The sequence below is a fragment of the Embiotoca jacksoni genome, unplaced genomic scaffold, assembly GCF_022577435.1.
Source record: "Embiotoca jacksoni isolate LCO1_2020_lvr unplaced genomic scaffold, fEmbJac1.0.p SCAF_7, whole genome shotgun sequence".
Taxonomy (NCBI): domain Eukaryota; kingdom Metazoa; phylum Chordata; class Actinopteri; family Embiotocidae; genus Embiotoca; species Embiotoca jacksoni.
In genome coordinates, this window is record NW_027185425.1 from 2,134,310 (window position 1) to 2,152,330 (window position 18,021).

Genomic DNA, 18,021 nt, shown 5'->3' on the forward strand with positions numbered 1-18,021 from the left:
AACATTTGTTATGTGAACAGGTGAGCCTCCCCCACTTTTTAAAATTTCTATCTGTTTTCTCTTTGGGTTTGTTGCTTCCAATTAATTTTATGTTGACGTCAAACAAGCGGGTTTGAAATTAGTCGAAAACAGTTCTTTACGGTATTGTTTGGCAAACTTTTATACTTTTTTTTTTTTTTTTTTTTTTTTAGTGTTTTAATTGCAGTCTTAATATCTTATCAGAAGATTTTTGTTTTTGTGTGTCATTTTAAGTACCAAGAACCATCCTCTAGTTTTGCATCTCCTCTGGTTAAAGTTTTTCTCTGGATGTATACAATGTGGGAAGTTTCAAGTTGGGTCCAATTTGCAATTTTTAATGCTTGAAAATGATGTTAAAATACAGTAAAGTTTCTTCAGAACGAAATAACACTAAACTTGATGTTTAATTCATAAAAAGACACAAACGATCCACGACAAAAACCTAAAGTCTACAGCGGTGCATCGAAGGAGTTAAAACAAACTTGTAAGGAAGGAGGTTGATCCTAAAACACAACAGGAGACAGTCGGCAAAACACGTTAAAAACTGTTTAAGTCAGTTTTATTTCTTTTACAAGAGCCAATATAAAAATGTCCAGGAACTGTTCCTGTAGCGTGCCAACAAAACGGTGCACTCAACTCGAATTCACTCGATTTTATTTTTCATTTTGGACACAGATTACAATTGAGTATTTTCAGTTGATCAAGTAAATTATCTTGTTTATACAGTAGCATGAAAATAAATACACAAAAAATAAAAAAACCCAGAAAAGTAATGCTTCCAAATATGGAAGAAAATGATCTAGAACTGTGTTGCCTTATTTTCTTTTATCATTATTTTCAGCAGGCTCGAAGATTTATTTTCTGTATGCGAAAAACTAAAATGTCGAGATCCAATGCAGCGAAACAAAGTCATCAATAATCCCTGTTTGCACGAGTCTTCTCTTAATAATTTATTGAATATCAGAGCAGATATTATAACTTACACTTCTGCTAGAAGAGATAAAATGCTTCGTAATTCTTTTCACGTTAATGATATTTTATTGCACTTTCCAGAACCGTATTACGCAGCAGGCCGGTGGTTAAACGATGCCAGCGCCTGCTCCACCGAGTGGTTCTTCTTCAAGTTAATGAAACACTTTTTTTTTTTTTTATAGATTACTTTCTAGAAAAAGGACCGAGAGGTTTCGGGAAAGAGATATGTACATACAATAAACACGGATCAGGCCGCCTTGGACAGGCACAAGACATTCACAGTTCTTTACATGACGCTTAAATGCAAAGACATTTGTAATCGTACGGTCGACCGTTTGTCGGAAGTGTTTGCAATAAAACAGCAATCACTTTAATTAGAAATAAGACTGATTTACAGCGAGTACTGTATGTGCTATTGTTGATGTGGGCCTGTTATTGCTGGTTGAACGCTGTATCGCCCTCTCCTGATCAATAAGAGAAGTCCTTCATAAAGTTTGCTAACAGCTGATATAGATAAACACAGTCACTAGCTGGAGATGAAAAGGAATTGAAAAACCAAAAATAAAATATATTGCCATAGATGAAATATAATTTTCATAAATCTATTTATATGTGATATACTCTAGGAAACATTCAGAACTCATTTTATAATATATGCAAAACTTTCTTAAAAATAAACTGGATGTCTGTGGTTATTAAAACATGGAAAACCTTCAAGTTTTACAATAAAATATATGCAACTTTCTTTCTACACAGTACAGTAAAAGGTTAATTTTCAGTTTGGAGGGACAAACGGGTCAAAGAAAAGTGTTTGTGTTAAAGCATATTGTTGTATCTGTTTGGTCCAGCTGTCACCGGTAGCCTATAATATTGAAATGCCATTATTTCTTGTTGCAAAATAGTGATATGAAATCTAAAAAGAAAGATATGCTGCTGTCTAATCCAAAGTTGCTGATGCTTAAAGCAGACTGTCTCACTTTTCTTGACCCTCGTTTCCTCGAGTGCAATTGAGCATTTACATATAAACAAAAATGCATTGTGAACTTTTAAGAAAAAAAATTCAAATAAAAAGCTCGAACGTGGACACGCAACGAAGGCATCACCTCTAACGGCTAGCGCCCAGGTCAAAACGTCCAGACAAGTGAAACAGTTTTGTGTTTTTTTTTTTTTGATAAAACTGGCTCTCGCCAACATTGCTGCTCCGCCCGAACTGCCTTTTGAGCTGCAGGCACTTCTCTTCACGTCGCTCCACCAGTAGAGCCGCGAGTTCCAGACCCATCAGAGTGATGTTTTATGACCCAAAGTGCATCCGTACTTGGCACACATTTTTGGATGGTCGAGGCAGACGCGTAGGGCCCGGCGGTGTCGTAACACCAGAGTCCCCCCAACCCCCCATCTGTACACCAATCATGCACAAGATCCCTCGAGATCTGCCCTCCCACGGTAATTCACGTCGGTTAGTTCCCCCCCCCCCCTCAGCGTCGCGTCTCCCCCGACAGGCTGCTCCGGCGCGGTCCACGTGTCCAAAACGACACTCTGATCCAGAGCTTCAGTCCCGTTTTCTCGTTCCTTCTCAGGACGGAGGGGTCGGCGATGTCGGCGCTCACATGAAGGAGTGGCCCGCCGGCGGCCCGTAGGAGAAGCCTGGAAAGGCTCCGGCTGCTTCCTTGACGCTGCTGGTCACGGACAGCGAGTCGGTGCACAGGGAGGAGGACACCGGCATGTGGGTGAACTCGGGGTCAAAGTGTTGCAGGTCTGTGGGACCGCTCTGCAAAACAAAGAGGGAACGTCATCACACGTGTGCCGTAATGGTAAGATTCGTTGTTTAAGTCATATATGGTGCAAAAAAATGTTCATCGTCTGCTGGTACCAGCTTCTTAAACGTGAGGTTTTGACACATGATTGTAGAGCTAAAAGATTTAGTCCCAGTAGATCAACAGAAGAATACTTGGCAATCATTTTGGCAGTCGATTTTTATTTATTTATTAAATTGCAATTATTAATTGTTTTCAGGTTCTTGAATAATTAATATTTGTTTCATTAAGATATAAGATAGTAAACTTTCCATCTACTGTTCTGGGAAAACGTTGGCGTTTTTCACCATTTTCTGGCATCATACAGACAAAATGATGAATTGAGAATTAGTCCTTTAACATACCACTGAGGGAATGAACGGAGGCGTGATCTTCTTGGACATCAGGTCGTCCCAGTTGATTGGAGAGAAGAAGGAGTGGTGCTTGAGTTCGAGCTGAAGGTAAAAAAAAAAAAAAGGAACAAGATGAGCAGACTGATAGCAAACCAAGGTCACAGACCTCCCACAGCTCTGGATGTCACGTGTGCTTAACGGTCAACACTTACAAAGTCGTCCTTCACTCCCAGCCTCTTGGTGCGGTCCTTCTGCAGGAGCCCCTCCAGCAGCTCCCTGCCCGAGTTCGACACGTTGGGCTTGAGCACGGGCGACTTGTGCAGGATGTTGTTGTACATCTCGGCAGTGTTGCGACTGTAGAAAGGAGGCTGCAAAAGGAAAAAAAAAAAGAAAAAAGTAAAGAGTTAAGTCTCATACGGACGAACGGGAGAGCCGGAGCTTGAAGGCACGGTGTCACAGAGTTCACTCACCAGTCCGTAGAGCATCTCGTAGAGCACCGATCCCAGGCACCACCAGTCCACGGTGCGGTCGTACGCCTGCTTCTGAAGGACCTCGGGGGCCAAGTACTGTGAGGAAAGCAAGAAAAAAATAACGTCAGCGGAAGTCCAACTTTTTTAGAATTTGTATCTGTGTTGATACTGACGCTGTATAAATGTGTAAAGATTAGTCTTGTACCTCAGGCGTCCCGCAGAAGGTTGTTGTGGTACTGTTGTCTTCTAGGCCTTCTTTGCAGAGGCCGAAGTCTGTCAGGACAATGTGGCCCTGTGAGTCTAACAGGATGTTCTCGGGCTTCAGGTCCCTGTGAAGAAGAAGAAGAAGAAGAAGAAGAAGAAGAAGGTAAAAACGGGATTAGTCGCAGTGCATTAGAACTAATATGCCCCTTCCAGATCATGTCTACAGATCCCCACCAGGGGGCGCCGTAGGATCACGCATTACCTGTACACGATGTGCAGAGAGTGGAGGTAGCCAAGTGCACTTGCAATCTCAGCTGCGTAGAACCGGGCTCTGGGCTCCAGGAAGATCCTCTCTCTCTGGAGGTGGTAGAACAGCTGGAAAACACAAACATCTGTCAACAAATCTGTCTCTCTCTCACGTGTTATATATGTATATATACATATTGTGGCCTGGTTCTGTGTCTGAGGGTGATGTCGAAGCGCTGCGAGACTGCGGCTCACCTCTCCGCCGTTGACGTAGTCCAGCACAAAGTATAACTTGTCAGTAGTCTGGAAGGAGTAGTGGAGCCCCACCAGGAAGGGATGCTTGATGTTCTTCATCAGCACACTGCGCTCAGCCATGATATGCTTTTGCTGGAGAGGAGTTAGAAGATATATTAGACTCTTTATTTTCACGGCATTTGACGTTGTACATTGAGGGGATTTAAGTTCATTTCTGGAATTATTCGACTGTTTAGGACGAGAGTTTTACCTCTTTCTTCTTCATGATGATTTTCTTCTGTAGCACTTTAACGGCGTAGTATTTAGTGGTCTCCTTATGTCGAGCCAGCAAAACCTGTATCCGAGTAAACATTTGCATCAGTAATGATGTCACGGACCAGATGATGACCAGACGTGAGCAGAGAGATGTTGCATAAAGAGTCTGGCACCAAAGATGAAGACTCACCTTTCCAAAGCTGCCTTTGCCGATGATTTTGAGGTAGTCAAAATCACAGGGTTTGATCCTGATGAAGAGAAACGGAGAAGTTAGTTAGTTTTTACTGACACACGGTGAAGTTGGATATATGTCTCCGATTAGTAAAATAAAGAGATTATATACTTACTGAGTTTCCTCAGCCAGTGATGTTCGTGAATTTAGGCACATCTGAAAGATATGGGGAAAAATGGATGAATCCACTGCCATGTTTTGAAAAGAAAATGAGTCAGACGGTCGTTAAGTAAGCAGTTTCTGCTTACCGGTCTTTCAGGAAGTTGGTCATCTTCAACCTCCTCGTTTTGATTCTCATCAATCTTCAGGAAGTTGTTGACTTCAGCACTGAAACAAAAACCAAAGAGTCGGTTAAGAGCTGGTTTGTAACATCAAGTATTCCAACTTTCACCGTACGGCTCAGTTTGAACGTGTTTTTTAGGTTTTTTTTTCCCAACATTTAGTTATTCAGTGTGGATGATTGGCTGTGGGTTTAATTGACCGGGTCTCAGGCGCTCCGTGAGGCTGAGAAGCTGAATCGACGCTCCCTGCTGGGGTGTGAATGACCGTCTGAAGCGTTCAGACAGGTCAAGTTTACAAGTGCTCGCCAAACGGTCAACTGTCCGAATCCTCTGTTAAAAAAAAAAAGCTTAAGCCGCTGACCCACAACAAGAAGGTTCAGTACAGACGCCCTCCTCCCATCTGGAGGGGACAGGTGTAGCGTCTGGGTGTTATTCCACAGCGCCAGACCTCGACCCAGGTCGCCCGGCCCCGTGCGACGGAGCGAGCCACATATCATGTAATAATTGAATTACAGGTTTAGCCTGGTCTGGGGGACGGAGGGGATTACGAAGTTGGGAGATTGTTAGCGGGCTCTCCATGAAAGGACTATTCTTACCCCCGAATCATGGAACTGGATTACGCTTTCAGCAGAATGTCCTGCCAAACTCAGGTGGCTGATTGGATTATCAACACTGATCATGAGCAGGCTACTGATCAGAAATAAGATCCCAGGAAGTAACTGAAGCCCACAGCTGTGCTTTGTGCCTCCATATCAAGGCCAATTATCCATCGACAGATGGAACAATTCTTCTAAATGGAAATACTCACTGTTGGCAGATATGTGGGGTGGACACCAGCTTCTGGATGAAGTCGTTCAGCCCCATTTTCCTCTCCTTGATGAAAGCTGCAGAGAGAGAGAGCCTTCGTGTCAGTGGAGGAAGCATCACACACATACATGGCGCAAAGATTTTCGTCTCCCCTATGAGGCGATACAAAAAAAAAAAAAATCTGTTTATGGTTTGGAGCTGTAATCCGCAGTTTGTGCGCGCCAAATATCCTGCTATAGTTTAGATTTGCAGAGACCTCTTATGATGCGGGTTTATAGGTTATGCAACCACCTGGGTCACACTTTCAGATACCAGCAGTGGTAGTCAACAAAGCATTTTCCAGCCGAGATCCGTGTTACAACACGGATAAACCAGTTTTGGATATATAGATATATATATATATATTTTTTTTTAGAGAGATTTCTGGTCATTTTATTGCTCATGTCCAAGTTTGAATTTTCTACAATATTTATGTAAATATAGAAGAAAGATGCACTTTGCAATTCAGGGAAATTGATTTCTTTGCAGCTGTTCCGCTCCCTCATCAATACCTGTTATTTAATTACAGTCAAAGCTTCAGTGATGAATATAAATTGCTGTCATTGTGTCGCTCACCGGTGAGGACGGCTACAATCCCCCTCATTTTGCAGTACGTCAGATCGCATCCAGCTTCTGTCACGGCCATGTTGAACGATAAACAAATATCCAATATAAAACAAAACGCGGGGAAACAAAATTCCACAGTAATAGTTCCTCCGCGGTCCTCCTCTTCAAAAACTCTCTCCGGCTCTGACTTCCCTCGTCGTGTGACCGTCCGACCTGCTTTGCGACCGCGCTCCGCTCTGAACTGCCGCGGAGCGAACCAGCCGGCGTATATATACCGAGCACGTGGTACCGGAGGCGACGCCCATCGTCCGTCACGCGCGTAACCACGGCAACAACTCGGGGGAGAGGGAGGGAGGGAGGGAGGAGAGAGAGAGAAGGGGGGGGGGGGGCGTGACGTCACGGGATTCCGCCGCAGCCATATTCTGGTTGCAGGAGGCGGGAAGATGACGATGAGAGCGCACCGCAGAGGAGGTGGGAGGAAGAGGAGGAGGAGGAGGTGGGAGGAAGCCCCCCCCCCCCCCTCCCACACACATCTTTGCAGCCTCCTCCTCATTTTCTCTCAATGGAAAATCTCCAACTGACTAATCACCGTGCATATAAAGGCATTACAGTCGAGGACCGTGGTACCACAGCGAGCGGGCCCACCAACGGGCTTCAGCGTGGCACCTCTCGGTTACCTCCCTGCAAGCACTTCGTCTTTTAAAGGATGTGGAGAAATGTGTGTCACGACTGCTGCATTCCCGCTCCCCCGCCTGAAGCAGCTGCAGCCTCAATCCAATCCCAATACTCCACATCATCGATGGTTGTAAAAGTGCGAAGTGCATCGTGAAAAAAAATAAATAAATACTCCAGAGACAATCTGCTATTTTAATTTCCGAGAAATCTCCACGTGCTTTTCATTCTGAATAATCGGTGGACTTCTGTGGCTGATGAGGTCAAGGTTTACGAAGGTGACTTGGCAACGACAGCGTTATATAAATTCAGAGAAATTACAAATGACGTCATGCTCATCTAAGCTTAAGCAGTGATCAGTCCAGCTGTTAGATATTGTGGTCCACTAACCCCGTCAGTTACATAACGGTGCCATAATGCAGATGGCTGTACTGCCCGAGGAGGAGAGGGAGCCGCATCCAAATCTTTCCATTGAGCGTTAGTGGTTTTTCAGATGAGGCCGGTTGGATGTCAAAGTGTTGTTTAATCGCTCATAGTGAAGTATAATACATTGCAATTGGCTGATTAATCACTGATATTCAAACTATTCTGATAATCGATTAATCATTTCAGTCACGTTTTTAATGAATAAATGCCAAACATCCACAGCTTCCAGCTTTCTTAAATGTACCGATCGCCTTTTTTTATTTTGTTTTTACATTGTAATTACTTTTGCTCCTCACTTAAAGTACATTTTTCCAATAATTCTTAAATACTTTTACTTGAGGAACATTTTCAAGGCAAGTCGGAGTATTTTACTCACTTTTAGGTGTGTAACTAACAATTATTTTCATAATCAATTAATCTGCAGATGTTCTTGAATCAATATAAAATGTGATTTCCTGCAGCTCCAGTTGACATTTTCACACGTCTTGTTTTGTCCGGCTGACGCTACGAAACCCCGAGATGTTTAATTTACTTTCAAATGTGACAAAGTGAGCCACCAGATTGTTTGAGCACGTCATGTTTAGCATTGTGCTCAAAAAGAAAAAAGACTAAAATTGATTCATTCTCGTCCAACTTACTAGTCAAAGTTAAGGATTGCTGCTCAGCTACTTTTACTGAAGTATAAGATGTGAATACTTCTTCCACCGCCGGTGTTACCAACAGCCGCTTCAGTCAGTTCAGGATTCATTTACTGTATCAGAGGGGGAACTCCTGAAGCTTGCCCCCCTTTTTTTTTTTTTTTTTTATGACATGTGACAGTCATGCACCGTTTTACAGGAAGTGAGACTGCACAGGACCGGTAGTTTTTGTATCAGCGAAAGAGGAAGTTCGCTGCCTTATCGGTGGTGCAGGCCCCAACAGAAAGCCCCTTGGTGCAGAGCCACAGCCGTCTGTATATCATGTCACACCCTGGAAGGCTACCAGAGCAAACCCTCCCGGCTCGGCTCCGTCTCCGTTTACGCGGGAGCACACCGGATCCGATTGCACGACACCGAAACCTCTCCCAGGCTTTGTTCGAGGCTTTTTGCACACCTCAAGTAGTCTTTCTGTGAATTATTCAAGCGTATCGTGTCGCCGTCTGTGGTAACACCTGCAGGGATAGATATGACCGAGTTTCTCTCTCTGGCACCCGCGCCGTCATGTGCCACATTTATTTAGCACCTTCACACAAGCTGCCCTGCTTTCCGTCACTCTGTCCAATTTTATAGATTCAGCAGACGGGCAGCGTTTCCGCTCGCGGACAAGTAGTAGTGAGAGTCGCCTACCAGCAGTCACCGTAAAAAGCCTTTTCCGGCATGACAGGGTGCCATCGATCATAACTCCCCAGCCTCCGTGTGGTTTTACTTCACTGCGGGTTGCAAGTTGGCGCTTCGAGTTGCAACAAAAAAGTTGCCCCAGTTTTGTGACTCCCGCGAGCCGAAATAACTCCAGAACGAAGACAAACCCATTCAAAGTAATATTTAAAAGACTGCAACTATAAATCTGACCTTGGAACTTCAAACCGCATGCTGTGTGGTTTCCAACTAGTCAAGGAGGTTCATTTATAAAATGAATAGGTGCCATTACTTTGGCAAGTATCAAACAGAACATCCCATAAGCTGCAGACGTGTGTGAGTCAAACATCCCAGTTGATTGGCTGCAGTTAGCTCAGCCGAGTCAGCACGATGGAGACTGAACAGTGTGATGTTAGACAGCAGAGATTACAACTACAAAGTTGGAAATGTGACATTAAAAGAGAGCTTTGGAGAATTTTATGGTCGTGAAACCATGTTATGACGATTTAAAAATTAGTCACAGAAGCAGCTGGAATATCTGGACATCATGTCAAGACTTTGGTTCACTATTATTTAAACAAATCTAAATAAATCTTTGTAATGCTTGAAGGTTGTTTCTCAGTATTTCCACAATACTTATTGACTATTTCAACCACGTAGATGAGAAAAAAGTCAATCTAATGCAGATTTAAAAAAAATGTTTTAAACCCATTTCTCACAACTGTATTTCCTAATTAAGGCCAATGTTTATCTTGTAAATGAGTAAAATGACAGACATATTTTGTATGAAATAACAGTTGGGTTCATGTGGTACACGTTGATCAAAGAGATGTGTTTCCAGGTGCCATCTTTGTTTAAATTGAGAATAAGGAGGTTTTGAAATCTTTATCATTGTGCAGTATTTGGGATATTTAGAAAGGTTTTTAAGAACAAGCAGGAAGGATTAATCAATTACTTGACTGACATAAAATGCAAAAAAAAAAAAAAGAATTTAGTGTAAGTAATCTTTTATTTGCTGTTTTGTTTTTAGTCATCATCGACCAAAGATGTAATATTTCTGGGGTTTGAGCTGCTGGATGAGTTAAACAAGCAGTTTGAAGATGCTGCCTTTTGGATTTGGTGAAATGTCATCCACAGAAATCAGCAATGAAAACAACTGTTAACTGCAGCCTCAGCGGTTGAGTGTTTTTATGTTTCAGAGCTCTGTGACTCGAATGTCATAGTAATACACGAGAGGACGGTGCGTGGCAGACACCAGAACCTGTACCTGCTTCCAGTGTGGAGGGTAAGGAGGCAGCAGAAGGTGGACGAATGAGTCATACAGCCAAACAGGTCCTTGGTGACCAACTGCAGGGCTGGCAGGGAAGGCTTTTGGCTAATGAGGATGGAGGATCTCTGATTACAACGTGGCTCTGGTTGACCAGCTCTGAAGAGCCATCACGGCCTTCTGTGTTTCACACCCACGCAGTCATGTCGGCTCCATCAGCCTCAGCTCTCTACTAAAAATCTCCTCTCACTCTCTCTCTCTCTCTCTCTCCGGTTCCTCTTTTCTGTTTCGAGCTCGTCATCTGCATGAATCTGAGACTCCGCAGTCGTCGTACAGAGAATTGCCTGCGGAGACGCGGACCGGAGGTGGCGTTCGAGTCCGCCTGCGTCGCAGTGCAGTCTCGGGGGGGCCCAGTGAGTGGGAGCACATTTTGGCTGACGAAACCCCAGTTAGAATTGCACCGTCTTTGTGTCCCTCCTGGATTCCCAGGCAGTAGATGTGATGTATTTTTTTTTTGTTTTTTTTTCTATTCTCCGTGGAGGATTAAACGGCTGCTCATGTGCCTGCTTCATCAGATAAAACAGAGGAAAGAAATATTTGCTTTCCTATGCGATGACTCAGATGCACACTGCTTCCAAATCACTCCATAATGTATGACTTTAATTTGCTGCCAAGCAAGTGGGATGATCCTGACTATTTAGAACCGCAAAGCCCCTTTTAATTATATTAATGTGGCTGCTCTAACTACTTTAATTGCTATTATGATGGTAGGACGGCTTTTTTTTTTTCAAGTCTGTACTCCGGTATTATCTCCAGTCGAATATGTGTTCGCTCTGTTCGAGGTGATTCCCGTGTTATATGCGACTCTATACAGAAACTCACAGTCCAGTAGAACGGAACCGTTTCCATCCACAGCACCAAACGCTCATTCATAAACTACAGCTCTCATGACGGTCAAACGCGATGAATCAGTTTTTTTTTTTTCACACATGCAGTTCCTTTTTTTTTTCCCTCTCCATAATATGAAACATACATGAAAGCAACATGCGGTCAGACGCCTAGAAAATCTCTCGGCTCGCCGCGGCCCATGAAGCCACTGTTACCCTAGAAACACGCAGGCTGGCCCAAATAAAGCCAACTCGCCACCATGTTATTCCTTTGATCCAGTTTGTCGTCTGCTGAGTGTTCAATGGTCTCGCGGTGGAAACCTCATGAGGTCAGTTATCGCTATGAGATACACGTCTGGAAAACATCCGCAGAGAATCGATCGAATGTGGAAGCTGGAAACCAATTCATTCAGTTCGAGGAGCGATCTAAACACTAAGCGTTCGTTGTATTACGCGATTGAATAGGTGCCAATGTTTTGGTCTCGCGTCTCTGGAACCTGGTCAACAACTGTTTAGATGATTGTAAACAAAGGCATGTTTGCGTGGCTGCAGGGCAAAACTCTCACTTCACATTTATTCAGCAGCTCCTTCCCCTCCAGATATTTTGGACTTTCCCAAACAGTTGGGCAGCTTTTCTCCAGTTTGTCAACAGGCGTAGAAAACTCAGCGAGTGATTTCTTTCATTAAGTCAAGTGCATCGTCTGTCAAATCGCTTTAAGACGGATCCAATCACCATCTCTCCACCGACGAAACCCCGAAATGAAACTAATACTGTTCGTGTCTTTCCAGACCGCAGTGAGTCAGCTCGAGTCTGTGGCTTCGCTACAGAGCTGAAAGGCTAACAACAAAACAAAAATACAATGTAGATATAACAGTTTGGTGAAACTCTTGTGGGAACAGTTTACACGAGAAGATTTGAACACTGATATGTGAAGTTGAAGCCGGGGCAAGTAGCAGGTTTGGTTAGCTTAGCACAAAGCGTGTAACCGGGGGGGGGGGGGGGGGACCGGTAGCTTGGCTCTGAATTAAGGCCACAAAACGGTAAAAACTGTTTTACAGGGGTTTCTGGTCGGGACAATTTTTTTTCAGCCGGGGGGCAGTGACTTCCTCGTGTCTCGTCGTCCCTCTTCAGATTGAGAGGTAACAGGTGGAGCCTCCAGGACCTCTGTAAAACCACAACTCGTCGTTTTTACACTTGTGCTTTCGTCTGGATCAAACAAACAAATATGACGTGTTTACATTTTAGAGGCGTCGCAGGACAGATTTTTATTGCCGTTGAAGAGAGTCAGAATTGCCGTCTCCTCGTATTTCCAGTCTTTGTGCAAAGCTACGCTAACTGGCTGCTGGTTCTTATTTAGCAAAGACCGTGATATTCATCTTCTCATCATGCTCTTGGGATAATTTTTTTTTTTTTTCATATTTAGGAACAATGTGGGACCAAAACTGTTTTTTCGGGCTCTCGCTGACATTCAAAACATACAACACAAAAGCCGAGGCCCATCAGCAGCTTTTATCATCTCAGGTGATAAATGAGACGAGGAGGGTGCTGCAGGGAGGAGGTGAGCCGGCTCTGCTGTGGACAATGAAAATGAACTATGTAAAAACATACAGAGCAGTGCTGGACGACACATTTGAATTTGGCATCTCTTATTTCTTGTCTAACCAAATTTTCCATTTAACCGGAGGCAGTGACGTCAAAGCACGCGGAGGTAACGCAAGAAGACGGGGTGATCGAATAATAAACAGTCATGAAGATACAAAAGATGATTATAAAGCCGAGAGGACAATATTTAGAGGACTGAGGTGTAAAAGTTGCATGCCTGGAGGTGCATCACTCTCTGCTGCGCTGCTGAGAGGCTGCAGATTCTTTCCTATAGCACAGACAGTGAATTAAAGGCGTGCCTACCTATGAAGGATTTCTTTCCGGTCTTCATGTCCTCCTAAGTGTGTGATTGTATTTGCTCTCAGGCACAGCGTCTCTGATGAGTGAACGTCTGTCTGCTGCGGCGCATCCAGGTGATTGAGAGCCTGAAAGAGATGTAGCCCTCCTCTAAATACGCCTCACTCTCCTCCTCCTCCTCCTCCTCCTCTAGCTCCTTTTTTTTTTTTTTTTTTTTTTTTTTTCAATGGCTCTCGCTGCAGCTGTGCTCAGAAAAAAAGTCTTCGATTCACAGGCAAATAAGTTTCCCCGCTGCACTTCCCTCTTCCTCTGTGCCTCCTCCGCCGCCTCTTCCTCTTATCGCCCCAGCCTGCGCTGAGACCAAACAACTGAAACCAAAGATCTGTGACGCACCTGCTTTTCCTCCACTATACCCTCCCCCCCCCCCCCCACACACCTCCACCCTCATCTTCTCTTTTTATCTACCTGGAGAGCCTTCGAACAAAACAAAAGCCGGTGTCTGGTTACGGCTCCCGTGAGCGTGGGAGTCCCGCCAGAGGGGAAACCAGTCTCCATGACACGGGAACCACCTGAGGAACACACGAGAACAGACGCAGAGGTTTTTTTTAAAGCTGCTTTTTAATTGGCCACCGCTGCAGCGGGGATGTTGCTCGCTGCTACACCAGCCTCCTCTGCCTCCTTCACTGACTGCGTCTCCAGAGTTTTGGGGGACAGAATTATCTGGTTAGTCACACTGACAGCCCTGATTGCTTTGTTAGCTTTGGGCTGTAGGTCATCAGATACAATGAGAGCTGTGTGACGAGGAGTCTGTGGGAGTTGATCCACAGGAGCAACGACAGCATCATTCACACTGTTTTTTTTCACACGGGTGCAGCGTCCAATTAGGATTTTTTGCTTCGGGAGCTGGACAAGTGAACAACAATCACGCTGTTATTTAATTTACAGAGACGACACAATTTGACAAGACAGAGTTGGACGAGTCCAACACGCGACAACCTCAACAAGATCAAACATTAAAATATCAATAAGGGTATTTTTTTTGCACCGCTCTTGGGTTGTGTCTTAAGGTGATTATTTGTTATCATTATTGATTGCCACTTGCTATATTAGATGGTTAAAAAGTCAAACTTAGTTTGAATTTAGGACTTGGGTAACAAACAAAAGTACCAGCTCCAGAGGGTTGGTGTGTCACTTGTTTCTGGAGAGCGCTTTGAGAGAAAGGGAAGGAGCTGCAGATCGGAGATTTGCAGATGAGTCAGACTGTCACAAATACCGAGCCTTGAGATTGGACTCAGCCATTGTAAGACACCTGCAACATTCAGGCCTTGCATGAATATTTAACAGCCATTTATTTATACTTTCAGTATCTCCAAAATTCTATTTCTCAGACTTTCAAGAATAACAGGAAATGTCACAGTCTGTGATTTCTACTGAGGTGAATTTCAAGTAAACAGATTTGACTACAACAACTTGGAAGTTGGCTGAAGTTGGACAATACAAGCAGATCCTTGACTGTTCCCCTTTCAGTTATACAAAGGAAGAAAAGGGGAGATTGTTATTAAGTGGACTGACAGGAGCACCGGTTTCTTTTCTGAAGTTTCCTTTATCTAATCGCCACTTTTTCATTTTCATACACCAGAGAAGCGAGTACGACCCTCTGAGTCAGGAGGTGGGTGTGTAGTGATTGTCTGTGTGAAAACATATCTGCATATCTGTTCAACAGAAGTATGATCTCCACATAATGGCTCCCGTCCAATGGCGATTCGCATATTCATAATGTGAGACGTTACGCAGCTTCTGCCTTTATTGATACTGAATGAAAAGCGAGTGACGCACAGATTGCTGTCCCGCTGCTGAACCTCACCATTACAGCAAACACAACACGGTTTCATTTCAAAACCGCGAGAGCTCAAGGAAAGTTTACAAATGTATTCATTCGAATGACCCGTTAAAAGAGAGCCGCGCCTCCACTTCAAAGCGTCCACTGAGTCACCTTGTATCTGCAGCCCGGTGTTGAAATGAAGCGACTTTGCCAACAAACATATTTTCTCAGCCTGCTCTTCACCTGCATAACTAAGTCCAGAGGGAAATAAATACAGATTGGTGTCATGTAACGCGGAGGTGTTTTTTTTTTTTTTTTTTTTTTAACAGCAGAAGTTCAGCCTGAAAGCTTCACGATGAGGCTGAAGAAGAGGAAGGATCTCTGACAGAGCGCGTTTGACTGGACAGATTTGCATGTAATTTAAATTAGGGCCTTAGTGTGAGCACAGGAAGTGTGTGGCAGATACGACATGAGATAGAGTGATGTGGAAACAGGCTGATATGTTGATGCCTGTTCAGACATGTGATTGTTTTTCCGTGACAGCCGGCCTTTATTGTTGAGGATTCTCATCAACACACAAACGAGGGAAATATCTGTCAAGCCCGGATAAAGTTAGCTTAGTTTAGCGTACCATAAAGACGGGAAAGATTGGGAAACATTGTGTTTGGCTTGGTAAGAAAGTAAAAAATTTTTTTTTTTTTTTTTTTTTTTTTAAAAATTCCCATTTTCAGCCCTCTGAAAACGTATGTTGTTGTTTTATGGACTACTTCCTGGTGTGTTACTGTGACTTCCTGTGGTTAGTGTGAGCCGTCAAGTGGAAGACCACAACTTGTCCTCTATTGGACCAAAATATCAAGCGTTCAGTGGTTTTCTCTTTTTTTACTGTTTTATATCAAAGTAAATTAAATATCTTTCTGGTCTGCGCTGTTTGTCACACAAAACAAGTAAGAACACAGTGTCGCCTCGTGCTCCAAAAATTTGTGAAGACCTTTTTTTTTTAATTTATTTTGCAGGTTCAGTTTTCAACACATTAAATATGCAATGAAAAAAAGTGGTTTGTTTCAGCCCTAATTTGCAATACAATATGGATATGAAGGAAAACCCAAATTAAATACAGTAAATGCATTTGCCTTAATTAGTTTGGTTGGTTTCAAACAGCAAAATGTGAAGTTTCGTTTGCGTTTGCCAATAACGGATCTAATATTTCATTGTATCCCTTCAGACCCGCTCCCGTGGTTGACCTCCGTTTTCCTGCGTCAGCATTAATCAGCACCGAGTCAGCTGAGTGGGAAGGACAAGAGACCTGTGAGCAGAAGCCCAGAGGAGCTGAGGGATTGAGATCGCGCCGTCTGTACAGTAGGTCATTCTGCGAACAGCCCCGGCTCACCTGCTGCTATCTTTAACCTGATTAGCAGCAGGTCGTTTCGACGAAAGATCTGTGTGTGTGTGTTCGAGCGCTGTCACTGTAAAAGTCAAGGAAGTGTGGGTCCCGTGACATTTCAATCTGATGCAAGCGCCCCTCCCCGGAGCCGTGGAGAACAGAATTCGGACCGTTTCACCGTCAAAGGGACCTGAGGTCGGTCTCTGTTCGTGTGTCACCCGCTGGGTGGATTTAGAGAGATGCTCTCGAGACATGGAAGAGCTTATCGCTCGCAGGCCGTATAAATAGAAACAGGCCGGGCTACTTTAGCCGGCCTAAGAACCGTGTGATCCTGCATGCGAAGCGTTGAGTCACACTTGCCGTGGAACAGACCGGAATCACAGACTGTCCACAATCTGTCCACATCATCTTCAAACCAGACCGACTTTACCATCCGCTGTAATCACCACTAAATCTTTCAATTGTGGATGAATTACAATGAAATCAGTCCTGCTGCGGTGAATCAACTGTTTTTCTGAAGGACGAAAATTCTGGACAACTTTGTGTTATATTTTAATGAAATTAGGACAAAATTTAGACTGATAAATTCAGGTCAAACTTTTCATTTGACTAAAACTTTAGATCATGGAAAACTGAAAAAAATATATCCGCTCTCATGGGCCTCAACTGCTCTTTTATTTAATGCAGGTAATTAGCAAATGTTGTGAACATGCTAAGCTTGTCTGCTTCATATCACCGTGCTAGCAATGACATTGTGGGCATGTTAGCATGCTAAAAATAGCCTGTAGCTCAAGTACAGTATTACGGCGCGTGACTGTAGTAAATCAGTTTAAACGGTTCAAACAGATTTTCCTTACAGTTCACGTCCTCGTCCACCCAAAATGAGGTTTCCTGTTGCAAAAAGACACTGACCACTATTGTTCTCGAAAGTCTAAAAAAAACCCCCAAAAAACGGAGTAATTGAATATGAAGGGAAGAATGAGGACAAATTGGAGGCAAACTGCTCTTCATGCACCACAGCCCCTTTAAATTAGTAACAAAAAGTGGTCTAAATATTTCTAAAAAAACCCAGTAATTTAATTGATTAAATAAGCCCCAGGTATGGTGACGCCCTTATTTTGTTATTCTCGATGCTGCACGTTCATACATGGCGAGATGTGAGATGCTCGTGCTGGTAATTTTAACGTTGTGAGAGGAGGCGGTATATTTCCCAGCAGACACTTTATGCTTTCTCGTCATGTCACTTTCAGCTGTCAACACTGTTTCACACCCTCCCAGGCACCTCCACAGATGCATGTTAAAAGGAGCCGGAGAAGATAAGTGCAATCACGCATCCAGTCAAACTTTTTGAGGCTCCGACCATGTGCGTGTCCTGGAAGTGACGTTTGACCAAATCAATTAAGTTCGGATTTATAGCCAAGAAACTGACCCACTTTGAACCCTGCAAAGTTACAGCGGATGTACCGAAGGACGAGAGGAGGGAAAGTTTAAACTGACTGTACCGCTGCACCATAAAAAAAATGTGACGGCTTAATTTCTGTCATTAATGAGGACAGCGCACTTTGCTTGTAGTAGGGCGTTTGGCCAGTCTACCCCGAAGGACAGAGCAGGATGGAAAATGTAACGTACAAAAATAGCTCACTGATCCCCTCTCACTTGCATATGATTCTCAGAAGTCTTTTTTTTTTTTTTTTTTTTTTTTTTTTACAGGTCAAAAAGTGGTAATGACACGCATTACATCACACGGAAAGGTCAGATCATTAATGCCGTCGTCTCCTGCGGCGGTAATCTTTCTGCTAAAAGTGTCATCATCATCCTAAATCTTGATGACAACTTATTG

At 43.7% G+C, this 18,021-nt stretch overlaps 1 protein-coding gene and 1 long non-coding RNA gene across 3 annotated transcripts in view; one reads left to right on the plus strand and one right to left on the minus strand.

Moving 5' to 3' along the window:
* Positions 1 to 655: 655 nt before the first annotated feature.
* On the minus strand, positions 656 to 13,161 carry LOC138214841 (serine/threonine-protein kinase Sgk1). 2 transcript variants are annotated; one of them, XM_069176670.1, is made up of 13 exons: positions 12,985 to 13,161; positions 5,888 to 5,963; positions 5,047 to 5,125; positions 4,914 to 4,954; positions 4,757 to 4,814; positions 4,562 to 4,645; positions 4,312 to 4,443; positions 4,073 to 4,185; positions 3,812 to 3,935; positions 3,607 to 3,702; positions 3,349 to 3,504; positions 3,149 to 3,238; positions 656 to 2,758 (listed from the first exon to the last, which is right to left on the minus strand). In XM_069176670.1, the coding sequence occupies exons 1-13, from the start codon at positions 13,010 to 13,012 to the stop codon at positions 2,594 to 2,596; spliced, it is 1,242 nt and encodes a 413-aa protein (XP_069032771.1). In that variant the 5' UTR covers positions 13,013 to 13,161; the 3' UTR covers positions 656 to 2,593. The 2 variants fall into 2 exon arrangements, with proteins under 2 accessions (XP_069032771.1, XP_069032770.1); XM_069176669.1 differs by lacking the exon at positions 12,985 to 13,161 and adding an exon at positions 6,502 to 6,736.
* Positions 13,162 to 16,046: 2,885 nt separating this feature from the next.
* The window catches only part of LOC138214843 (uncharacterized), a 39,468-nt gene continuing 37,493 nt past the window's right edge, over positions 16,047 to 18,021 (plus strand). Inside the window, exon 1 of the long non-coding RNA XR_011179656.1 lies at positions 16,047 to 16,156. This is a non-coding gene — a long non-coding RNA (uncharacterized lncRNA). The remainder of the gene's footprint in view (positions 16,157 to 18,021) is intronic.

Excerpts from the sequence above, each read along its gene's own strand:
- LOC138214841 (XM_069176669.1), bottom strand. The coding sequence starts at position 6,571 with ATGGCCGTGACAGAAGCTGGATGCGATCTGACGTACTGCAAAATGAGG. Across the intron at positions 5,126-5,887 it reads ACCCCACATATCTGCCAACA|TGCTGAAGTCAACAACTTCC; the intron begins GTGAGTATTTCC and ends TTTTTGTTTCAG. Across the intron at positions 2,759-3,148 it reads CTCCGTTCATTCCCTCAGTG|AGCGGTCCCACAGACCTGCA; the intron begins GTATGTTAAAGG and ends TTTGTTTTGCAG.